The sequence below is a fragment of the Malus sylvestris genome, chromosome 1 (genome assembly GCF_916048215.2).
Source record: "Malus sylvestris chromosome 1, drMalSylv7.2, whole genome shotgun sequence".
NCBI lineage: Eukaryota > Viridiplantae > Streptophyta > Magnoliopsida > Rosales > Rosaceae > Malus > Malus sylvestris.
Window position 1 is genome coordinate 3938984 of NC_062260.1, and position 18876 is coordinate 3957859.

At 38.3% G+C, this 18876-nt stretch overlaps 3 protein-coding genes across 3 annotated transcripts; 2 read left to right on the forward strand and 1 right to left on the reverse strand.

Annotated features, from left to right (window-relative positions):
* The first annotated feature begins 1944 nt into the window (after positions 1–1944).
* On the forward strand, positions 1945–4877 carry LOC126629491 (uridylate kinase PUMPKIN, chloroplastic-like). Its single transcript, XM_050299544.1, has 7 exons — positions 1945–2286; positions 2851–2998; positions 3089–3142; positions 3571–3662; positions 3776–4002; positions 4203–4379; positions 4459–4877. Exons 1-7 carry the CDS (start codon positions 2084–2086, stop codon positions 4554–4556), a joined length of 999 nt encoding a protein of 332 aa, XP_050155501.1. The 5' UTR covers positions 1945–2083; the 3' UTR covers positions 4557–4877.
* A 62-nt stretch (positions 4878–4939) lies between these two features.
* LOC126629494 (protein MKS1-like) lies at positions 4940–5984 on the reverse strand. Its single transcript, XM_050299558.1, has one exon. The coding sequence runs from the start codon at positions 5801–5803 to the stop codon at positions 5096–5098; it is 708 nt and encodes a 235-aa protein (XP_050155515.1). The 5' UTR covers positions 5804–5984; the 3' UTR covers positions 4940–5095.
* A 6084-nt stretch (positions 5985–12068) lies between these two features.
* Positions 12069–13238, forward strand: LOC126629463 (uncharacterized). Its single transcript, XM_050299510.1, has 3 exons — positions 12069–12251; positions 12435–12620; positions 12723–13238. The coding sequence occupies exons 1-3, from the start codon at positions 12069–12071 to the stop codon at positions 13236–13238; spliced, it is 885 nt and encodes a 294-aa protein (XP_050155467.1).
* Positions 13239–18876: the final 5638 nt, after the last annotated feature.

Here is an 18876-nt window from a genome sequence, read left to right on the forward strand (position 1 = left end):
TTCAAAATATTAGCTACATCTGAAATACAACTTATATATGTCGTCTCAAACTAAGAACAGCAGTTATAACTCTTTCATCTTAAGACAAGTAGTATGAACACCTACGGCTTCACTCTAACACAGCTGTTGGGATCCCGAGTACTTTTGAGTCTCCCCGCTTACGTACATCATGGGCCAAGCAGTGAGGCCCAACGTATGGCACAACAGAATTCTCAACAACTCTCTGAATTGCAAGGTCTATTGGGCGACTTGGAGGAGATATTTGTACTTCCCTCTGAGGTACTCCTCAAAGAGCATATATATGACCATAAAACTCCATTGGTTCCTAGAGCAAAGCCACCTAGTATCAAGCCCTACCATTATGGTCCAGCTCAAAATACTGAAATTGAGAAGGCAGTGCAAGAGCTTTTGCAATCTGGTTTCATCAGGCTTAGCCATGACTCATTTTCATTTTATGTGTCGTTGGTGAAGAAGAAATAGGGAACATTTGATTGATGACCTATTTGATGAATTGTTTGAAGTACAATTTTTCTCTAAGCTTGACTTAAGATCAAGATATCATGAGATTAAATTGAATCATGCATATGTTGAAATGACTCGTAAGAGACATTGTGAGTTTCTAGTCATGCCCTTTCGACTCACTAATGCTCTTGCCACTTCCAAAACTTAATGAATGACATTTTTAGACCCTTCCTCAGGCAGTTTATACTAGTATTTTTTTATGACATCTTGGTTTATAAAAAAACTTGGGAGGATCACTTGTCTCATTTGTACAAGGCCCTCAAGTTACTCCATGAGAACCAATTATATGTGAACAAGAAAAAGTGTATATTTGGCCAAAGTAGAGATTGTTTCTAGAGATGGGGTAGCTGTTGATCCTGCAAAGATTCAAGCCAGTTAGGATTGGTGAATTCTTGCCAATGTGAAAGAATTGAGAGGATTCTTTGGGCTCACGGGATACCACAGTAAGTTAGTTCTTGGTTATGGGAAATATATGTTAACCACTTTATCAGTTAACCAAAAAAAATAGGTTTTTGAGTTGATGAACCCAAACAATATGATTGGAGGTAGAAAAGTTTGACGAAGTTCGCATTGTTTTGGCCGCAAAGAGAGGAAGAACAGGACGCCATGAGCGGAATGGACATGGGACGACAAAAATGTTTTTGTTTTGTTTTGTTGGTTGGGACGGCAACGAAAGGAGGAGATGAGAGAAAACCCTAGGACCTAAGGAAATCTAGACGAGTAACATCATATAGAATTATAACTTCTTGTATTGATGTGTAGAAAATATTTTAATATAGAATTATATAAATTCATATTAAAAATAGGAATCATTCACTAATTACAATTAGAAATTACATTCCTATATGACAGGCTACAATTACAAAAATGATTTCGGATTAATTAATTGTATTCTAATAGGTTAATAACGTCAATAACGAACTGAGTTTTATTCATCCAAAGGTGGAAGTTTTTGTTGGTTGCATAGGCCTACAAAGGGTAAATTACTTATTCAAAGGGCAATATAGTAATAAGGAAAATGAGGTATGTTTCGTGGAATTTCAAAACATTTTTTTAGATAACTTTAATTAAAAGTTTCCGGTACTTTTTAATAAAAAATCATATTTTTATATTAAAAAGTCAATTCTAATACTATTCATTTACCTTTATTTTGTCCTTATCGTTAAAACTTTAAGTTTTCAAATCATTTTTATTAGTTTTCTTTTTTTTTTATTGAGGTAGGACTTTTGCCAAAATCAATAGGATCCTCTCTGCATCTTTTGGTGTGGATCTTGGGGATTTATGAATTGTGTTCATTTATTGTACATTGTGTGGTTAGTTTTTATCAAGTAATGTTTGTGTTTAATTTTAAATAAATATATTTAAAATAATTTTTGACCGTACGATAAAGATAACCGAACATGATTAAGGATTTCCGAAATCCTCACAAAAAGGAACCGGCGAGGATCCGGATTCGAGAGGGAAGGGAGAGAGGCATGTTATCTTGCTTGGTTTGGTCAAGCAGCAGCTACAGCTTGGCGCTAGGAGAACTAAATTAAGTTACTTTGACTTTCAGTTATTCATGGCGGCAATTTCGCCCTCCTCCTTTGTCTCTGTCTCCTCTTCCACCTCCTCCTCTTCTTTTTCATGTCCGCCTCTGACTTGTTTGAAGCGCGCTTACAATGGTGTGCCGGTGAGTAAACAGCCTCCACGTGGGCGGTTGGCGGCGGTTACCTGCTCATCTTCTGAAATGGGCTCCGGTTCCGACTCCGTGAATCACCGCAGGTATGCCGCTACAAGAACATGACTTTCCTGTATTTTTTATTACTGTAAATTGTTATGGGTAGCCGCTTAATTTCAGTTTTGTTGTCGGAATGAAGGGTCCTTGAATGTAACTATCAACTGACTCTAGCTTTCGACCAAAAAAAACTGACTCTAGCTAAAAGTTACTTGTAGTAAACTACTGGTAGGGTTTAGTAAGTATCAACAGACTGTTGGGTGCAGGGTGCAGCGATTTCAGTTTCACTTGGTGGTTCCTTAATTAACTCGCATGCTCCTCAGTTACACTTGATTTTGTTGTCAAATATCCAATCTTGCAGGATATATAATAATCAGTCTGTTCTTCAACCCTGGATCTTCCCCTGGATGATTTAATCATTTTTGCTTTTTCATATCTTGTTGTTCTTGGGATAGATATCAAGGGGTGTAAGAAAATTGTCTTTCCTTGGTTGTCGAATTGTGTGAGAAAATGGCAATGCCTTTTTTTCATCTAGTAGTAGCGTTTGGTAGTGTTGGCTTGGATACCATTGCTCTAATATCTACCATTTTAACTTCATATCTTTTGAACAGTCATACTCAAATATCATCTATGGCTCCCTTTGGGGTGACAATGAATGGGAATGGCTCGTCTGGACCATCTTATAAGTGGCGAAGGGTTTTGCTTAAAGTTAGCGGAGAGGCACTTGCCGGAGATCATACACAGACTATTGACCCAAAGGTCTCATAAATTCTTAAATCATCCTATGATAATTATCCTTCTCTTATTGGTTTCTGAAACATGAACAGTTTGGCCCGTTGATAATATTAGGTAACAATGGAAATTGCAAGGGAGGTTGCATCTGTGACTCGCCTTGGCATTGAGGTAATGCTCAACACTTGACATTAAAGAACTGTACTTTACATGACCTTTTCCTTTTATGTACATGAAGGCAAGGGCACACACACAGAGGTCGTATTCTTCTCATTATATTGTTTACCTGTGATGTTGGTCATTACTGTAACCTGTTTATAAAGTTAAACGTAGTGAAATTTGGGGATTCAAGAATTATCTATGTGAGGATGAACGTGCAGTCTGGGAAATGCTTCATGATAAGAATGGGACTGTAGGTTATTTTTATTATTTAAATATCCAACAGAATGCAGGGATAGCATGAACAGGAATAGTTTGAATGTTTTAGTAATCTCCGTAAAGTGCTCAACAGATTGTACTAGTGAGATTTGTTTGCTCATGATCCAAAACATAGTTTACTGTGTTCTGTATGGTTTAGTAATCTTAGTTAAGTATTTCAGGTTGCAATTGTAGTTGGCGGGGGAAATATCTTCCGTGGATCTTCCTGGGTGGGAAGCGGCGGTCTTGACCAATCATCTGCTGATTACATCGGGTAAATTCCTTAGTGTTGTTTGATGTCACCTGTGTAGACTTTTTTCCAGTTGCATTTTTACATAATTCCTTTCATTGGGTGATTACTTGATCTGGTTCATATCATTTTTTCAGGATGTTGGCAACTGTCATGAACTCAATATTTCTTCAAGCAACAATGGAAAGTATCGGCATCCCTACTCGAGTGCAGACTGCCTTTCGAATGTCTGAGGTTGCAGAGCCTTATATACGTCGAAGAGCTATAAGGCATTTGGAAAAGGGGAGAGTAGTAATCTTTGCGGCTGGAACTGGAAATCCGTTCTTCACCACTGATACTGCTGCAGCGCTTCGTGGTGCAGAAAGTAAGTAGTCCTGAATATTCCCAAATGTACTGATTAATATCAAGTCTTCTCGTATTTATCTAGTCCTAAATTTACTGAATTGCAACTTGTCTATGGTGGCAAATATCAATCGTTTATCCAGTCAATGCAGAGGGCTAAAAGCTACAGAAGTATTTTCTTTTGTTTCAAACTTATCATTTTGCTTTCAATTGTGGGCGTAGTCAATGCAGAGGTAGTGTTGAAAGCTACAAATGTTGACGGGGTTTATGACAACGATCCAAGGTGTGACCCGAATGCCCGTCTTCTTGAGAATTTAACATATCAAGAGGTGATGGCGAAAGATCTTTTGGTGATGGACATGACCGCCATTACCTTATGCCAGACAAACAAAATTCCTGGTATGTTTAGACAAGCATCTAAAATTTTGCAACCATACTTGTGAGCTGAACATGCTGTTGTTTCTTTCCCATGATGCAGTTGTTGTGTTCAATCTGAACAAACCTGGTAACATCTCAAAAGCCATAAAGGGGGAGAAGGTTGGCACCTTAATTTATAAGGAGGATGTTTACCGCTGAAGCTCTAAGTCCGAAAAATGTCAGAATGCGAGTTCAAAATGATTCGAGAGTGACCAGCATGGGAAGAACAGTATGACGTCAAAGGATACAACGTACCACCAGCGTTCGGCATCTTTTTCTTTATTTGATGAACGGTCTTCAGCATTGTAAGGGTAAATGAATTTTGAATTTTGAAATTTCCATTTGGCCTCATCGTTTTTGAGGTTTTGTAGAGCTGTTGGTAGATACGGATTCCGAACAGTGAACTGTAGTGATCATATGACAATGTAGGCATATATCTGTCCTTTTACAAGCCATATGCAACTGGGTTGAACAGTCCAAGACGAATGCCCTAACCAACCACTTCAGCGATATTTTTGTTTAAACTAATCCAAATAGCGAAATTCAAATGAATAATTATCATTAGAGTAAATTTGTAAAACTCCATCTGAATTACAAAATGATTACAAAGACTGGGGCTGAGAGTAACAAATTAATTACAATTGCTAAAATGTAAAAATGCAACGAAACTGAGGACCGGGCAGCAAATTGTTGAATTATCAAACGTAGTGTAAGAAATGGTTGAAGAGGTCCCATGAGCAGGGGCTGGGAGAAACCAAAGCAGAAGCCGGCCCAGGGCTATTGGCCATCCCCATCCAATTATTAAACATTGGGCTGCTTATGACGTCATGCTGATGTTGATGTGAGAATAACCCACTTGGGACCGCCGGCAGAGACGCTGGCGCCGGAGACAATATGCCCGGAAATTGACCCATTTCGTCAAGTTGCACTGACCCTCCTCCTCCTCCGCCTCCTTGAGCTTCAAGATTATTGAAAATACTTGTCATGAAGTCGTCGTCAATGCTAGTACTAGTGGTGGCGGCGCCGGCCACGACCTTGTTGTAATCCGAGGTTGAAGAATTAGGGCTTGTCTTGTGTACGGAGGCGAGCCTTGCAGCCGGTGAGAGGCCGTCGGCGGAGGAGGAGGGCGGAGAGGTGGAAGGGCCGGTGAGGCGTTGGACTAAGGACATAAACTCGTTTTCTGTGGCGTGGATAACTTTGGGAGAGACTGAGTAGATCACCACCGGCTGTGGAGGTGGATGGGGATGCTGGGTGTATGCTGGGTGTGGATGTGGGTGGGGGTGTGGCGGTGGCTTCTTGATCTTGACGGAGTCCTTGTTGACTCTGAGAGGGGAAGGGCGTGGACCTTGGAGTTGTACCTCCTTTTTGGGTGTTGGAGGAGGCCTTGCTGGTGGCGCTGGGTTCATATTTTCTCTCTCTTCTTCAATTCTGTGGGAGTATGAATTTTGGAGAGGGAGAGAGCAACTGGCGGAGTGGGTTGGGCTGAATAATCAATGACTGTAGGGCAGCTAAATCTAATTAATAGGAACGAAGACAATTCTTTCGTTTTGTGTTTTTTCCAATGACTTGGCCTGCACTGCACTATTGACCATGGGTAGCTAGCCACAGGTGTTGACTGGGAATTGAATAAATTATTCTTTTATGTCCCATACACATAAGTCAAAATCATGTGTTTACAAGTTTTTTTTTTTTAGGAGAATGGATTATCTCATTTCTTTCTTTTTTTTCTCTCCCCTTCCTTCTCCACCTATTTGAACGGTCATGATTAAATCATGTCAACAGTTTATATTAATTTTTTTTATAAAAAGAGAAAGACAAAATAGAGATTATGAGAGGAGGAGATGGAAAAAGGAGGAGAGATCATCCTAGTCATTTTTTATAATCCACTTGGTGCTATTGTTTAATTTAGAGGGAAACGTTTTATATTCGACTCCTCTGTAGATGAAGAATTCAATATATGATTAACATGGTTAATGATAGGAAGACAAAAATTTTAAATCAAATTTCCAAACCAAATGATGTGGTTGTAGATTATTTACTACAAAATTCAATCTTAACTAAATCTCAAAATCAACTATTTTATTGTTCATAAGCACAGTTTACTTCACCCCCTGCTTAATTTCTATTATTCGGATATTATCATGTTTGATAAATCAATGTGAATTTGGATCCACCATTTTTCTGGGGCACTGTTGTAAGATTCCACATCGCCCAGGAGTGAGGATCCTGTAAGCCTTATATGTATATTCCCATCTCTACCTAGCACGAGGCTTTTTGGGAGCTCATTGGCTTCGGGTTTCATCAGAACTCCGAAGTTAAGCGAGTTCAGGCGAGAGCATTTCCAAGATGGGTGACCCACTGGGAAGTTCTCGTGTGAGTTCCCAGAAACAAAACCGTAAGGGCGTGGTCGGGGCCCAAAGCGAACAATATTGTGCTATGGTGGAGTCGAGCCCGGGATGTGTGGGGGGCCGGGCCAAGATGTGACAACTGTGCTTAAAATCAATATGTCCATTTCATCTTCTTCTTTCCTTTCTCTGCTGAACATTATTTTATCACTCTCTCTCTCTCCCTTTTTCTCTCTCTCTCAACATCACTCTTCTGCTTGACATCGTCTCTCCTTTCTAGACCCATCCACAAACATAGAAAAACCCCTAAACCACCACCATTCTCATCCTTTTGACCTTACGAATTCAAGTCCAAGCCTAGTTTCACAATTCAACATCATTTTCTTCCATGATTTCACAATAGAATTTGTCAGCTCAAATGTATTTAAAACTCAAGAACGTTTGTTCAGAACGAGGAGAATATAAGGCCTCATTACTAGTAAGCAAAGTACCATTGGGCAACACGAATTGGCTTTTGACATGCCCTTTTATCAATAGTGTCGGGCCATGGATTGCTATTGTCGAGGATTCAGTAGGCATGAAGTTGAGGGAATAAATGTGGTTATGTTAAACAATGTTTGTGATAGCATTGTCTACCAGTCGATCAACTTCATGGAACATATGCATATGAAAATTTTAAGTTAAGTCACACAACAAGTTTTCAGGGTAAACTTTGTTGACTTAAATTATTCAAGAACTGAAATCCAAAAGAAGTAAAACAATAACCATAAAGGGGTTAAAAAACCAATAGTTTGCTCAAAATGGCCCAATAATCCGAAAATAAAAAAGAAATTATCTGAAGACATTAAGGAAAATTCTAAGTTGGCTACATGCCAATCACATCCATTAGTAGTCATCTTGCTCCATGAAATTCAAAACGACTCAAGCCATGTCATTTTGGACAACTTCGGTTGATTTCTCTCTGACTACGGTTGTGATATCAATCAACAACATCGACATGTGTGAGCCTAGTGATCAATTCCACCACAAAAGAAGCAAATAATTGACTTGTTTATTGGTTCGGGACTATTAGCCTTATCGTTAATGTTCCTATAATTCTTGCAAGGTCAGTACCCTTAGTTTGAACCAACTTACCTTTCCCCTTGTTGTTCTTCTGACCTGGGACGAATGACCATTCTACTAACACGGTTCCTTTTCCTTCTCTTGGAAACATTCACATTAACTTGTGGCAATGGAACAACATTGGAACCAGTAGGTCGAGATTTATAATTTTGCATCAGCAAGTTGTTTTTCTCAGCTAGAAGGAGAACCGATGTGAGGTTTGAGAACCTTTGTTACCTTTGCTCTCGGTACTGCTGTTAGAGACAATATTCGATTCTTTAAAGGTGGAATAGGTCTTCTCTAATAGGTTAGAATCAATGAGTTCTTAACCACAAAACTTTAGAATCAACCGACTTCGGAGACATACTCAACGATAGTTTAAGTCTTGGAAGCGGAGATTATGCCAATCGTTTCTTACTTGAGGCGTTGAATATCAGCTTCTGTTAATCAAAGTGCACTAAGGCTTCGACTTCGGGTCCTCCTTAGCTAGGAATTCTATTTGCAGGGATTCTGCCATGTGATTTCGAATAAAAATAAGGGTGTTTGCTTTCTGGTACTCATTGGCTTCATCATCTAGGATTGTGTTTAGTAGCTTCCTCACCATGAAGTGCATATTGAGCTCACTTGGGTTAGTTGGTGCTAGAAATTGTATTTGGTGGGTTCGGTTTAAAAAGGAAAGCTGAGGGCAGAGGGATCAATACTTACCAGTCGCCTACAAAGAAGAAAAAAATGGGAGAAAGAGGCTTGGCAAAAAGGCGAGGGAGGGGTAGAAGAGCGAGAACTGCAGGGTTGAGCATACGAGAAGGTTACTTGGAAGGGGAATGGAATATGAATCAAGCGGAGAACCTTCATAAGGTTCATGTCAGATTGGGTGATATTGGGGTAAATATTGAAGGCGGTGGCGGCTGGCCTGAAACAGCTGCAAGGTCGCCATGATCTACATACTTTGGAACTGTCATGGTCTTGGGTCGGACACTGTAGTTCGAGCCCTACATGGGTATATACGTAAATATAGACCCTCTATGGTTTTTTGATAGGAGCATATTTATGCGACTGAGTTAGCTTGTTCTCATGCATTTATGTTGTTATTTCTTAGTTAATTATATATTTTAAGCTATTTTCGTGTGTTTGTAGGTCCATGGGCCTTATAAAGCAATAAAATGCATTTTTGTGCATTTTGGAGCAGTTTTGGGCTTGGAATGAATAGCACATGCATGGAGCAAGGTGGATGGACAAAATTGAAAACTAAAGAGGCTAGGAATGTGTTAAAGATAAAGAAGAATTAATGTGAAAATGATAAAGAGCTCAGCCACAAAGGGGTGTCACTCCACAATTCACCTTTCCATCATTGTCGTGCACCACCATTGCACTCCCTTTGGATTCCTATGCCGTGCATCATCATCCATGTTCCCTCCATTGACTCATTTGTTGCATCATTCCACTTCCTTTCCTTTGTCTACCATGTGCACAATATCCTTTCACCTCCTTGCACTCATTGATTCACCACTTACTCACCTTTCCACCCATGCCATGCATAATCACCCTTGTCCCCTTCATTATTTCAGATTTCATGCATCATTACATTGAATCATTGCACTCAATTGCTACACCATTCCTTGTTCCCTCCATCATTTCAGATTCATGCATCATTACATTGAATCATTGCACTCAATTGCTACACCACTCCATGTTCCCTTCCATTGCCATGCACTTCCTCTATAAAAGGAAGTGTGTGTAACATAAATGGAGTTGATACTTGGTTAGATCATTCACTCCCATTTCAACACAACCTTCATCCAAACACATCCATTCATCTTCACATCCATTCCTCCATACAAACAAACCTTCAAACATTCACCAACACCTTGTGTCGTAGCAAAGGATAGGAAGGAAAATGCTTGGACGTGCTTGCTGTCCAACTTGGATCGTTGGAGCGTTTAGGTGTTTTCTTTCTTTTGTTTCTAATGTTTAAATTCATTTCCTTTCATTTTGTTGTAAATATGAGTGGCTAAACCCCTCTTGGCTAGGGGTGATTTCAAAGCCATGATTATGTGTGCAATATAATTTGATAAATTCCAGTTATGAACTCTTGAATTGTGAATGCAATTGGCTTAACTATTTGATTGATAACTTATTTGTATTTGTTAATTAAGGGTCGACACTTAATTGGCATGCATAAATCCGTTGCTAGAATATAAGAAAGTTTCACATAATCGTTACAAACTTATATTCACATGTAGTGAAGGTCGCTTATAAACGATCGCGTTAAGTTTAATTCTTAGCATAAGCGACATGATGTCATAGTTGCAAGTGCTTTGTCAATGCTTATGATTTTCCTTAAACGTAATGATCTTTGATTGTATCTCTATTATGATGTCATGTAGGGAACTTTTGAAGAATGTTTTGGGTTGTCGAATGATGTCATCCAATCCAATAAAACAAGGAAAATCTGAGAGTTAACTAGTAATGTCACGGTTAATTTGGAGCATTGTCGTTCATAATTCAATGAAGTAGTAACTAGAAATCAAGTTATTTGCATACATATCATGTGTGGAGAAAAAGCCTCTAGCTATCCCATCCATCATCTTATTTCTCAATTTATTTTACAATCTGTCTAGTTTTTCATACTTGTTTGTTTGTTACAACTTCCTCCAAATCAAAACCCCCCTTTTTGTTTCTTGTTTCAAAGTGTTTCAAATCTGTTTTAATTTGTGTTTTAAATGTTTTGATTCAAGTAAAAATCAATTTTCGTCCAAAGTCATTCCTAGTGTCTAGTTTAAGTTTATTTGGTTGTTTTAAGCTGTTTTGAGTATTTTAAGTTTGCTTTGAGTCTTGTGAGTCTTGTTAAGTGTTTTTAAATTTAGTTTTATGTTTTTGAGTTAGTTTAGAGATTATTAGCAAGCCCTCCTAATCCCCGGTCCAGAATGATCCTTACTTATACTTATACTACAATTGTCAAAAGAGGGTTAAATTTGTGTGTTAAGTTAATTTTCGCATCATTTTTCTTTCAGAAACAAAAATGAAAAGCCATGGAATGGAAGATGTTAAGAGGAGGATGAGTTTCAGACAAGGTGTTGATGTCCTACCGATTGGGATAGCTAGAGGACTATGTCTATGGGGAACGATCCAATTGAGGTGAATGTTTTATTTTCCACAAATAATATAATACATACAAGAGTGCGTATTGTGGGAGAATGTGATTGGTTTCAAGCTACATGGATGTATGGAACCCCTAAAGAAGAAAAATCAAGATTTTGGCAGTGGGCGATTGAGATGTTGGAGCCTACAAACATGCCATAGTTTTGTGGGGGAGATTTGAATGAGGTAATCTGGGAGCATGAGAAAGTTGGAGTACATGAATGATCATGTATTAAATCCAAATTTATGCAGGAATCCATCGAAAGAATGGAGCTTCTTGATCTGGGGTTTAGTGGCCCAAGGTTCACTTAGAGAGCAACAAGAAATAATAGACTCATACAAGAGAGACTTGCTAGATGTTTAGTCAATGGCATGTGGCAACTTCAATGGCCTAACATGATGGTGGTTTATGGCACGGTTAGAGGTTCTGATCATTGTCCTTTAATTGTAAACACGGAGCAGGTGATGGTAAAGGGGCATTGGCTGTTTCGTTTTGAGGTTTTTTAGGCTAAAGAAGAAGGTTGTAAGGAAGTGGTTCAGAAAAGTTAGAGTAATCAAATAGATGGAGATTGGCTGAACACTTGGCTGAGGAAGCTAAAGATATGTAGGAGCAATTGAAGGAGTGGAGTAAGGGGAGATTTAAGGAAAGAAGACAAGAGATTAATATGCTTAATGAGAAACTTGGGAGTTTGCAAATCAAGTGGGAGAATAATGTGGAGGAGATGAAGGCCATCCAGAGAAAATCAATAAATTAGAAGAGCAAGAGGAATTATTCTGGCAACAACGATCTCATATAAGGTGGCTGCAAGCGGGAGATGCTAACATTGCCTTTTTCCATCAGTCAACTGTACAAAGAAGGAGATATAACAGAATTGTGAAGATTTGTAATAGTGAGGGACAGTGGGCTGATAATCAAACATGGATAAGAAGAATGGTGGAGGATCACTTCCGGAAACTTTTCTCTACTGGCGGACAACGTGATTGAGGAGATATTCTTGATTGTGTTAGCACGATTGTTACGTCGGAGACGAATGAGATTCTTAACAGAAATATTGAAGAAGAGGAAATTAAAGATGTAGTTTTTCAAATGGGCACTTTGAAAGTTCCAGGCCCTGATGGGTTTCAAGGTGTGTTCTATCATTCGTTTTGGGATATTATTTCGCAGGAGGTGAATGGGATGAAAGCTGATTTTATGAATGGAAGAATAAGCCTACGAAGGCTCAACTTAACAAATATTGTGCTAATTCCCAAAACTCAGAATCCGGAGTTGGTAAGCCATTTCCGCCCAATCAGTCTGTGTAACTTTTCTTATAAAGTTCTCTAAAAAATTTCGGCTAATAGACTAAAGCCTTTACATGTGAAAATAATCTCTACAAGTCAAAATGCCTTTGTGGAAGGTAGGCAAATTCAAGATAATATCATTATAGCTCATGAAGTTTTTCATTTCTTAAAGCTTAGGAAGGTGAAGAAGAGTTACGAGCTTGGAATCAAATTGGACATGAACAAAGCTTATGACCGGGTAGAATGGGATATCCTTATGGCAGTAATGGTGAAAATGGGGTTTGACAGTAAATGGGTGGATTTGGTGATGAGCTGTGTTACAATTGTGGAGTTTTTGGTGTTAATTAATGGGCAACCTGTGAGGAGGTTCAGACCATCCTGAGGGTTAAGGCAAGGTGATCCTCTCTCGCCATATGTTTTTCTTATTGTGAGTGAAATATTATCTCTATTACTGAGAAAGGCCTCTGATATGGGATACATTGAAGGGGTGAAGCTCTGTGCTAATGGGCATTGCCTCTCTCATTTATTATTTGCAAATGATACGTTGATTTTTCTGAAAGCAAGAAGAAGTAACTGTCAAAATGTAGTCAAGATTCTTGATGCTTATTGTAAAGCATTTGGGCAAGAAGTTAATTTGCAAAAGTCAATTATCTATTTTGGAGCTAATACACCAAAGACGGTCTGGGAGGAATTGTGTAGGATTTTGAGAATGCCTAATGTTGATGATCCTGGCCGTTATTTGGGTGTTCCGGCTCTTTGGGGATGCTCAAAAGATGAAACTTTGGGGTATGTTAAAGAAAGGATTTTGAGGAAGATTCAAGGATGGAAGAAGTGGTGGCTCTTTCAGGCTGGCAGAGCAATCTTAATTAAAGCGGTGGCGCAAGCTGTCTCGTCTTATCCTATGTCCGTCTTCAAATTTCCTAACAATTTATGCAAAGAAATTGATGCAGCGCTTGCAAAATTTTGGTGGCGCTAGAAAGAGAAGAAAAGACGAATACATTGGATTTGCTGGGAAGAAATGAGATATACTAAAGGTGAGGGGGAATGGGTTTTAGAAATCTAAAAGATTTCAATCTTGCCTTACTAGCAAAACAATGTTGGAGACTTATTCATGAACCTGATGCTTTATGGGTTAAAGTGCTAAAGGCGAGATATTTTCCTCATGTTTCATTTTTTTTGAGGCAAGAAAGGGAGGGTGAGCATCTTGGATTTGGTCAAGCTTATTGGAAGGTAGGGAGTTACTTAGGGAGGGTGCCCATTGGCAGGTCCTGAGTGGACCCAAGTTATGGGTTGATAAATGGTTGTCGGAGACTACAATAGGACATCCGAGTCTTCTAGATGGAGTGTGTGTTGATAAAAATTAGAATGTGGCTTCAATTATTCAGGAGGACACTAGAAATTGGTGCTTAAACTCTATTCAGAATTTAATTTCAGAGGAGGAGTGTTTGGCAATTGAAGCAACAAATGTAAGAGATTCTGAATCTAATGACATATGATTTGGCCAATGGAAAAGAAAGGAAATTATTCTGTGAAGTCTGGTTACAGATGGATTCGAAGTAAGAAATGAAAGAGCCAGGTGCAGCGGCCATCTTATTCGTGCACGATTGATCCGTTAGTGTGGAAGGGGATTTGGAGTCTTGAGGCCTCGCCAAATATTAGGAATTTTATTTGGAGAGTAGTGAAATGGGTAGTTGCAACGCAGGCTAATTTATTCAAGAAAAAATGTGCTCCATCATCGGTTTGCTCAATTTGTAATGAATATGAGGAGACTGTGGAGCACATGCTCCTTATGTGCCCATGGGTGGAGCCGGTTTGGTTTGGGGGTCGACTTGGCTATAATATCGATAGATGTTTAGTGACAAATATTAAGGATTGGTTGAAGGAAATGATGAAAGGGAGCTATGCAACAAAAGAGGATAGAAAGAGATCTATATCTTTAATGGCTTTCACGTGTTGGCATATATGGAAAGCTCGATGTAAAGCAGTTTTTAATCATCAAAATCAATCTCCTTCTCAAACCATTCATGCTATCAATTGTGACTGTTCGATTTTCCGAACGGCGAAGGAATTGACAAGAATCCAACAATCCCTGGGTCTGGAAAATCATAGCAAAATGATACCTTGGTCTCCTCCCTCTTCGCAAATGATAAAAGTGAATGTTGATGCAAGTTGGAAACTTAGGTGTAATGAAGGTTATGTGGGAATTGTGATTAGACACTCATAAGGAAGATGTAAGAGCATAGAAAGGAAGAAAGTATGCGCTGCTTGGATAGCGGAGGCTAAGGCGGTGCTTCAAGGTTGTCTAAGTGCAAAGCAAAGGAATTATCCTTGGATAATTGTAGAGTTCGACTCAAAGCAGGTAATTTCGGCTCTTAATGCAGAAAAGGAAAATTGTAGCTGGGAATTTTTTCCCATTGTCAGTTGCATTAAAGATGTTGGGAAGATTTGTAAATGGTCTTGGGTGCCAAGATCAGCGAATGAAGCGGCAAATTTCGTCGCAACCTATGTGGGTACGAAGATGAGCGAGGAATGTAGGATTGACAGACCTCCATCTTCGTTGGTTAGAATCTTAAACAAGGATGGATTGCGTTGTCCTCCTTTGTAGGTGGCTTATTGGAGTAGGGAATGATGCTTGGTTTGTTATATTAGTGTCTACTTGTATTCGCTACTCCTTTTGTTGTGTTTATCCTGTTAGCCTTGTAGGGCTTTCCAGTTGTACTTCAGCTTTTGCTGTGTTTTGGAATGCATTTCCACTTTCTACCAAAAAAAAAAAAAACCAAAGTGCTTTTGCGGCTAAGGACTGTAGCAACATAGGTATTTTGAAGAGGCTGGCCTTCTGCAGTAAAAATGCCCTTTCACAATGAACTCGTTTGTTGGAATAGGGCTTTTTACGACAACTTGGAAGTATTTTATGATTTTTCTTCCTTGCGGCTAATGGGCTGCAAAAAAAAAAAATCTAGGGTTTCTGGGGGAATATTGTTGTAATTTTGATTCCGTCAAGCGTAAAAGTGTTGATTACATGTTGTAGAGGAAAATAATTTGAGAGAGAATGAGGGAATTCTTATTAGAGAATTTCGAATCTGTTACACTGTGGGGCATAGCCACCTCTATTTAGTGATGTGACTATACAATAAAATTATACACATATGCCTAATTCAATTCGGATAATCAATTTCTAATTAGTTAAGGAATCAATGACCTATTAAATAGAGGAATCAATTGCCTAATGGTTACACCAATTAGTGAGTGGACATAAATGTCCTGCAATAATTATTATGTTATTTATTTATTTACCTATATTAGTTTTCAATTTTGATTACGTCTAGCCAAACAAAAGATGGATTTCAGGCCTCCAAACAAGCCAAGCTCAAGCTTGAAAATATCATTCAAGTCAAGCTTAGGCATGCCTTAATACTGAGCTGAGCTTGAGCACCATAATACTCGTCATGGTTTAGCTCATTTGCACCCCTATTTCCAATAAACATAAAATGTCTTCGAATCATATTGTGTTCAAATGATGTCTTTGAATTATATTGTGTTCAAATGAGGGAAATGTTTTGTGAAGATGGTTGAAATGATTAATTTTTAAATTTCTGTAGCTCAAATGATCAAATTCCAATCTTATAGATCATCAACGTATTATCAATAAATTATTACTTTTTTTTTTTGGGTAAAAGGATATTTTATTAAACATAAAAAAAAAAAAAAAACACAAACATACAAGCAAACCAAGGCCCAAAGACTACATATTAACAAACAAAAATAGGCCTAAAACACTAGAAAACACAAAATTAGCCCAAAAACAGTTAGGCTCAAACTTGACACCAAGCCTTCGAAACCAGAAGCTTCCATAACTTTCCACAACTTTCTCCACCAATCCAGTTCAAGTCCATTCGTCTGTTTCCTTGTCCACCGCCGAGCGCTGCCTCAATAGATGCCACATCCAACCCTGATTTGCTATTTGAGCACAACCATAAGCTAGGGATAGCCGCCAACTAAGCGAGAGAAGCCAACTATTAGTATGAAGCTCGTGGAAACCCACGAATGACACTGCTGGAACTGGTAGACAACAAAGAGAAAGTGGTGGTGTTGGAAACACCCGAGCCGGTGGATACACTGGAACTCTACGCACACTCTCAGTAGGATTCATGGCTGAAGATCGGAGCAAGGAAGAGCCAGGAAGAGTAATACCATTGGGGGCAGAGGAATATAACAAATTCGAGTAGTAATTTGGGAGAAAAAACAGTAGAAGCAAGGAAAACAAAAGAGAAAGAAAGCATGAAGGAAATGGCAACTGACCTCGACCGAAGCTAGGGCCGGTGCCACTGGGTTTTCTTGGGTTTGGAAGCCTCACACAAGAAGTGAGAATAACTCTTAGCTTTGAGAGAAAAAAGAAGTTCTGATTAAATTATTACTTTCTTATAAATATGTAAAAGTATTTAATTTTTAATTAATTCAACAATTGAAATTTGTATTAGATTACATTTTTGTTTTCTCTCTTTTAACAAAAATTTCACATAAATTCAGTCACTACAATTACAAACGGCTACAATGTAATAAGGGGTGGCCATAAAACTGCCAAACCAGAAAACCGCGATAAAAAAACCGAAAAAAACTGCGTTGACAAAAAAAATCAAAATCAAAATCAGGACAAAAAACCGAACCAGATCGTTTCAAACGGGTTCTGATTCCGGTTTGGGAAAACTAAGAATCGGAGAAACCAGCCCAAACTGCTTTTAATATAAATTATTGTTTTATTATTATTATTTTTTTATAAATTAATGGATTGATTAGGGCCTATTCTTTAAGTATGTAGTGGGTGCTGGGTCAGTATATATCACATTTAGGGGGATCTTTGTTTGGCTGTTGCGTTGTAAGTTGTAATTAGCAATTCTTGTTGGTTTTAGGGGATGAGAGGAAACAGATTCCCCAGTGAGTAATTGGGATTTGATCAAGTTGTGCTATCATATTAAAGCAAAAACATTATTAATGTGGTAACTTAGACGATTTTTTTTAATATTTTGGTGTCTAAATTTATAATTTAATATTTATTTACACTTAACTAGATAATTTGCTTGAATTTGTGGTTGAATGTGTTGGTATTGGAAGTAGAAGACTCGAAATGTATATATTTTTTAGTTAGAGTCATAAACATACATGAATCAAACCGAAATCGATGTGAACCGAACCGTATAATTTTAATAATAAATTTAAGTAAAAACGCATCAAACTGAATCATTGATATTTTTTAATTCCAATTATGATTTGAGAGAAAAACCAAGCCGAACCGGATAGTATTCACCCTAAGAGCAACTCCACCGTGGGAGTTTGCTTGGGGGATAGTGGACCAAACAGGGCCGGAGAGCCAGAGTGACACACTCCAACGTTGGGAGCTCGAGGGACAGTGCGGGCCCGAGCACCAGGCCTGTGAGGAATTGCCAGCCCGAGAGCCTGAGTGGATGTGACGCCAGGTCTAACGTCATCCTGGCATCGGCCCAAGTTTTTATTTTTTTCTGTCAGGCATGTGTGCCTCACCAGCGCGTGGGGGTGCGTCAACCGACAACTTTTCAGACTTTGGGCCCGCGTCGCAGTCTGCCAATGTTACCGTTGGGAAGCCACATGGCTTCCCACGGTCCGTTCGATCTCAACGGTTCTTTAAATTGGACCGTCCGATTTGCAACGGTAATAAAAAAAAATCTTATTTAATATCAACTGTTGGATCTTCCAATTTACAACGGTAATAAAAAAAATCTTATTTAATATCAACTGTTGGATATGAGATCAACGGTTGATATTATTCTGCTTTATAAATAAATAAATAAAAAGTTTTCAAATTAAGAAAAGTTACCGTTGTGACAAATGGCACAATCTGGAGTGTTGGAATTCAATTTTTTTAAAATCCAATGGTAGAGATTAATTAGTTCAATAAAAATTTTAAAAAATTTGTAAAAAATCCAAAAAAAAAATTTGATTTAAAAAAAAAAAAAATTGTTTTTACCTTTCTATAAATACCTTTTCATTATGAATAATGAGAATTTGGTGTGAGATTTGTGAGGATGGATGGTGTGAGATTTGTAAAAAAATTGTTTTTAAAAATGAAGCAGAAACTATGAATAATGATAGAGAATTTGGTGAAGAATGAAGCATAAACTATGAATAATGATAGAGATCTTGAGAAAATTGGTGTGAGATTTGTGAGGATGTATGGTGGATTATATGGAGGATTCAGAAAGAATTAAGTTGTAGATAATGCCACGTGGCATGCCGTCATTCGTTAAAAATATGACGGAAATCTACCCTCAAAGATTGTAAACAGATTATGACACGTAGCGCGACGTGATCAATCACCAATAATTGTATTTTCGGATAATGACACGTGGCGCAACGAGAACGATTAAAAATCTTATCGGAAATCCATCACCAATAATTGTCTTTTTCGGATTATGACACGTGGCGCAACGAGAACGATTAAAAATCTTATCGGAAATCCATCACCAATAATTGTCTTTTTCGGATTATGACATGTGGCGCAACGAGAACGATTAAAAATCTTATCCGAAATTACAAATAAAATTATTTTGTATTATTTTATAAATAAAAAAAATACTAATATT

Coding starts and splice junctions, on each gene's coding strand:
- LOC126629491 (XM_050299544.1), top strand. CDS start 2,084: ATGGCGGCAATTTCGCCCTCCTCCTTTGTCTCTGTCTCCTCTTCCACC. Junction 4,003..4,202: donor AGCGCTTCGTGGTGCAGAAA/GTAAGTAGTCCT, acceptor TTGTGGGCGTAG/TCAATGCAGAGGTAGTGTTG. Junction 4,380..4,458: donor CCAGACAAACAAAATTCCTG/GTATGTTTAGAC, acceptor CCCATGATGCAG/TTGTTGTGTTCAATCTGAAC.
- LOC126629494 (XM_050299558.1), bottom strand. CDS start 5,803: ATGAACCCAGCGCCACCAGCAAGGCCTCCTCCAACACCCAAAAAGGAG.
- LOC126629463 (XM_050299510.1), top strand. CDS start 12,069: ATGGGCACTTTGAAAGTTCCAGGCCCTGATGGGTTTCAAGGTGTGTTC. Junction 12,252..12,434: donor AAACTCAGAATCCGGAGTTG/GTAAGCCATTTC, acceptor CATTTCTTAAAG/CTTAGGAAGGTGAAGAAGAG. Junction 12,621..12,722: donor TGTTAATTAATGGGCAACCT/GTGAGGAGGTTC, acceptor TTACTGAGAAAG/GCCTCTGATATGGGATACAT.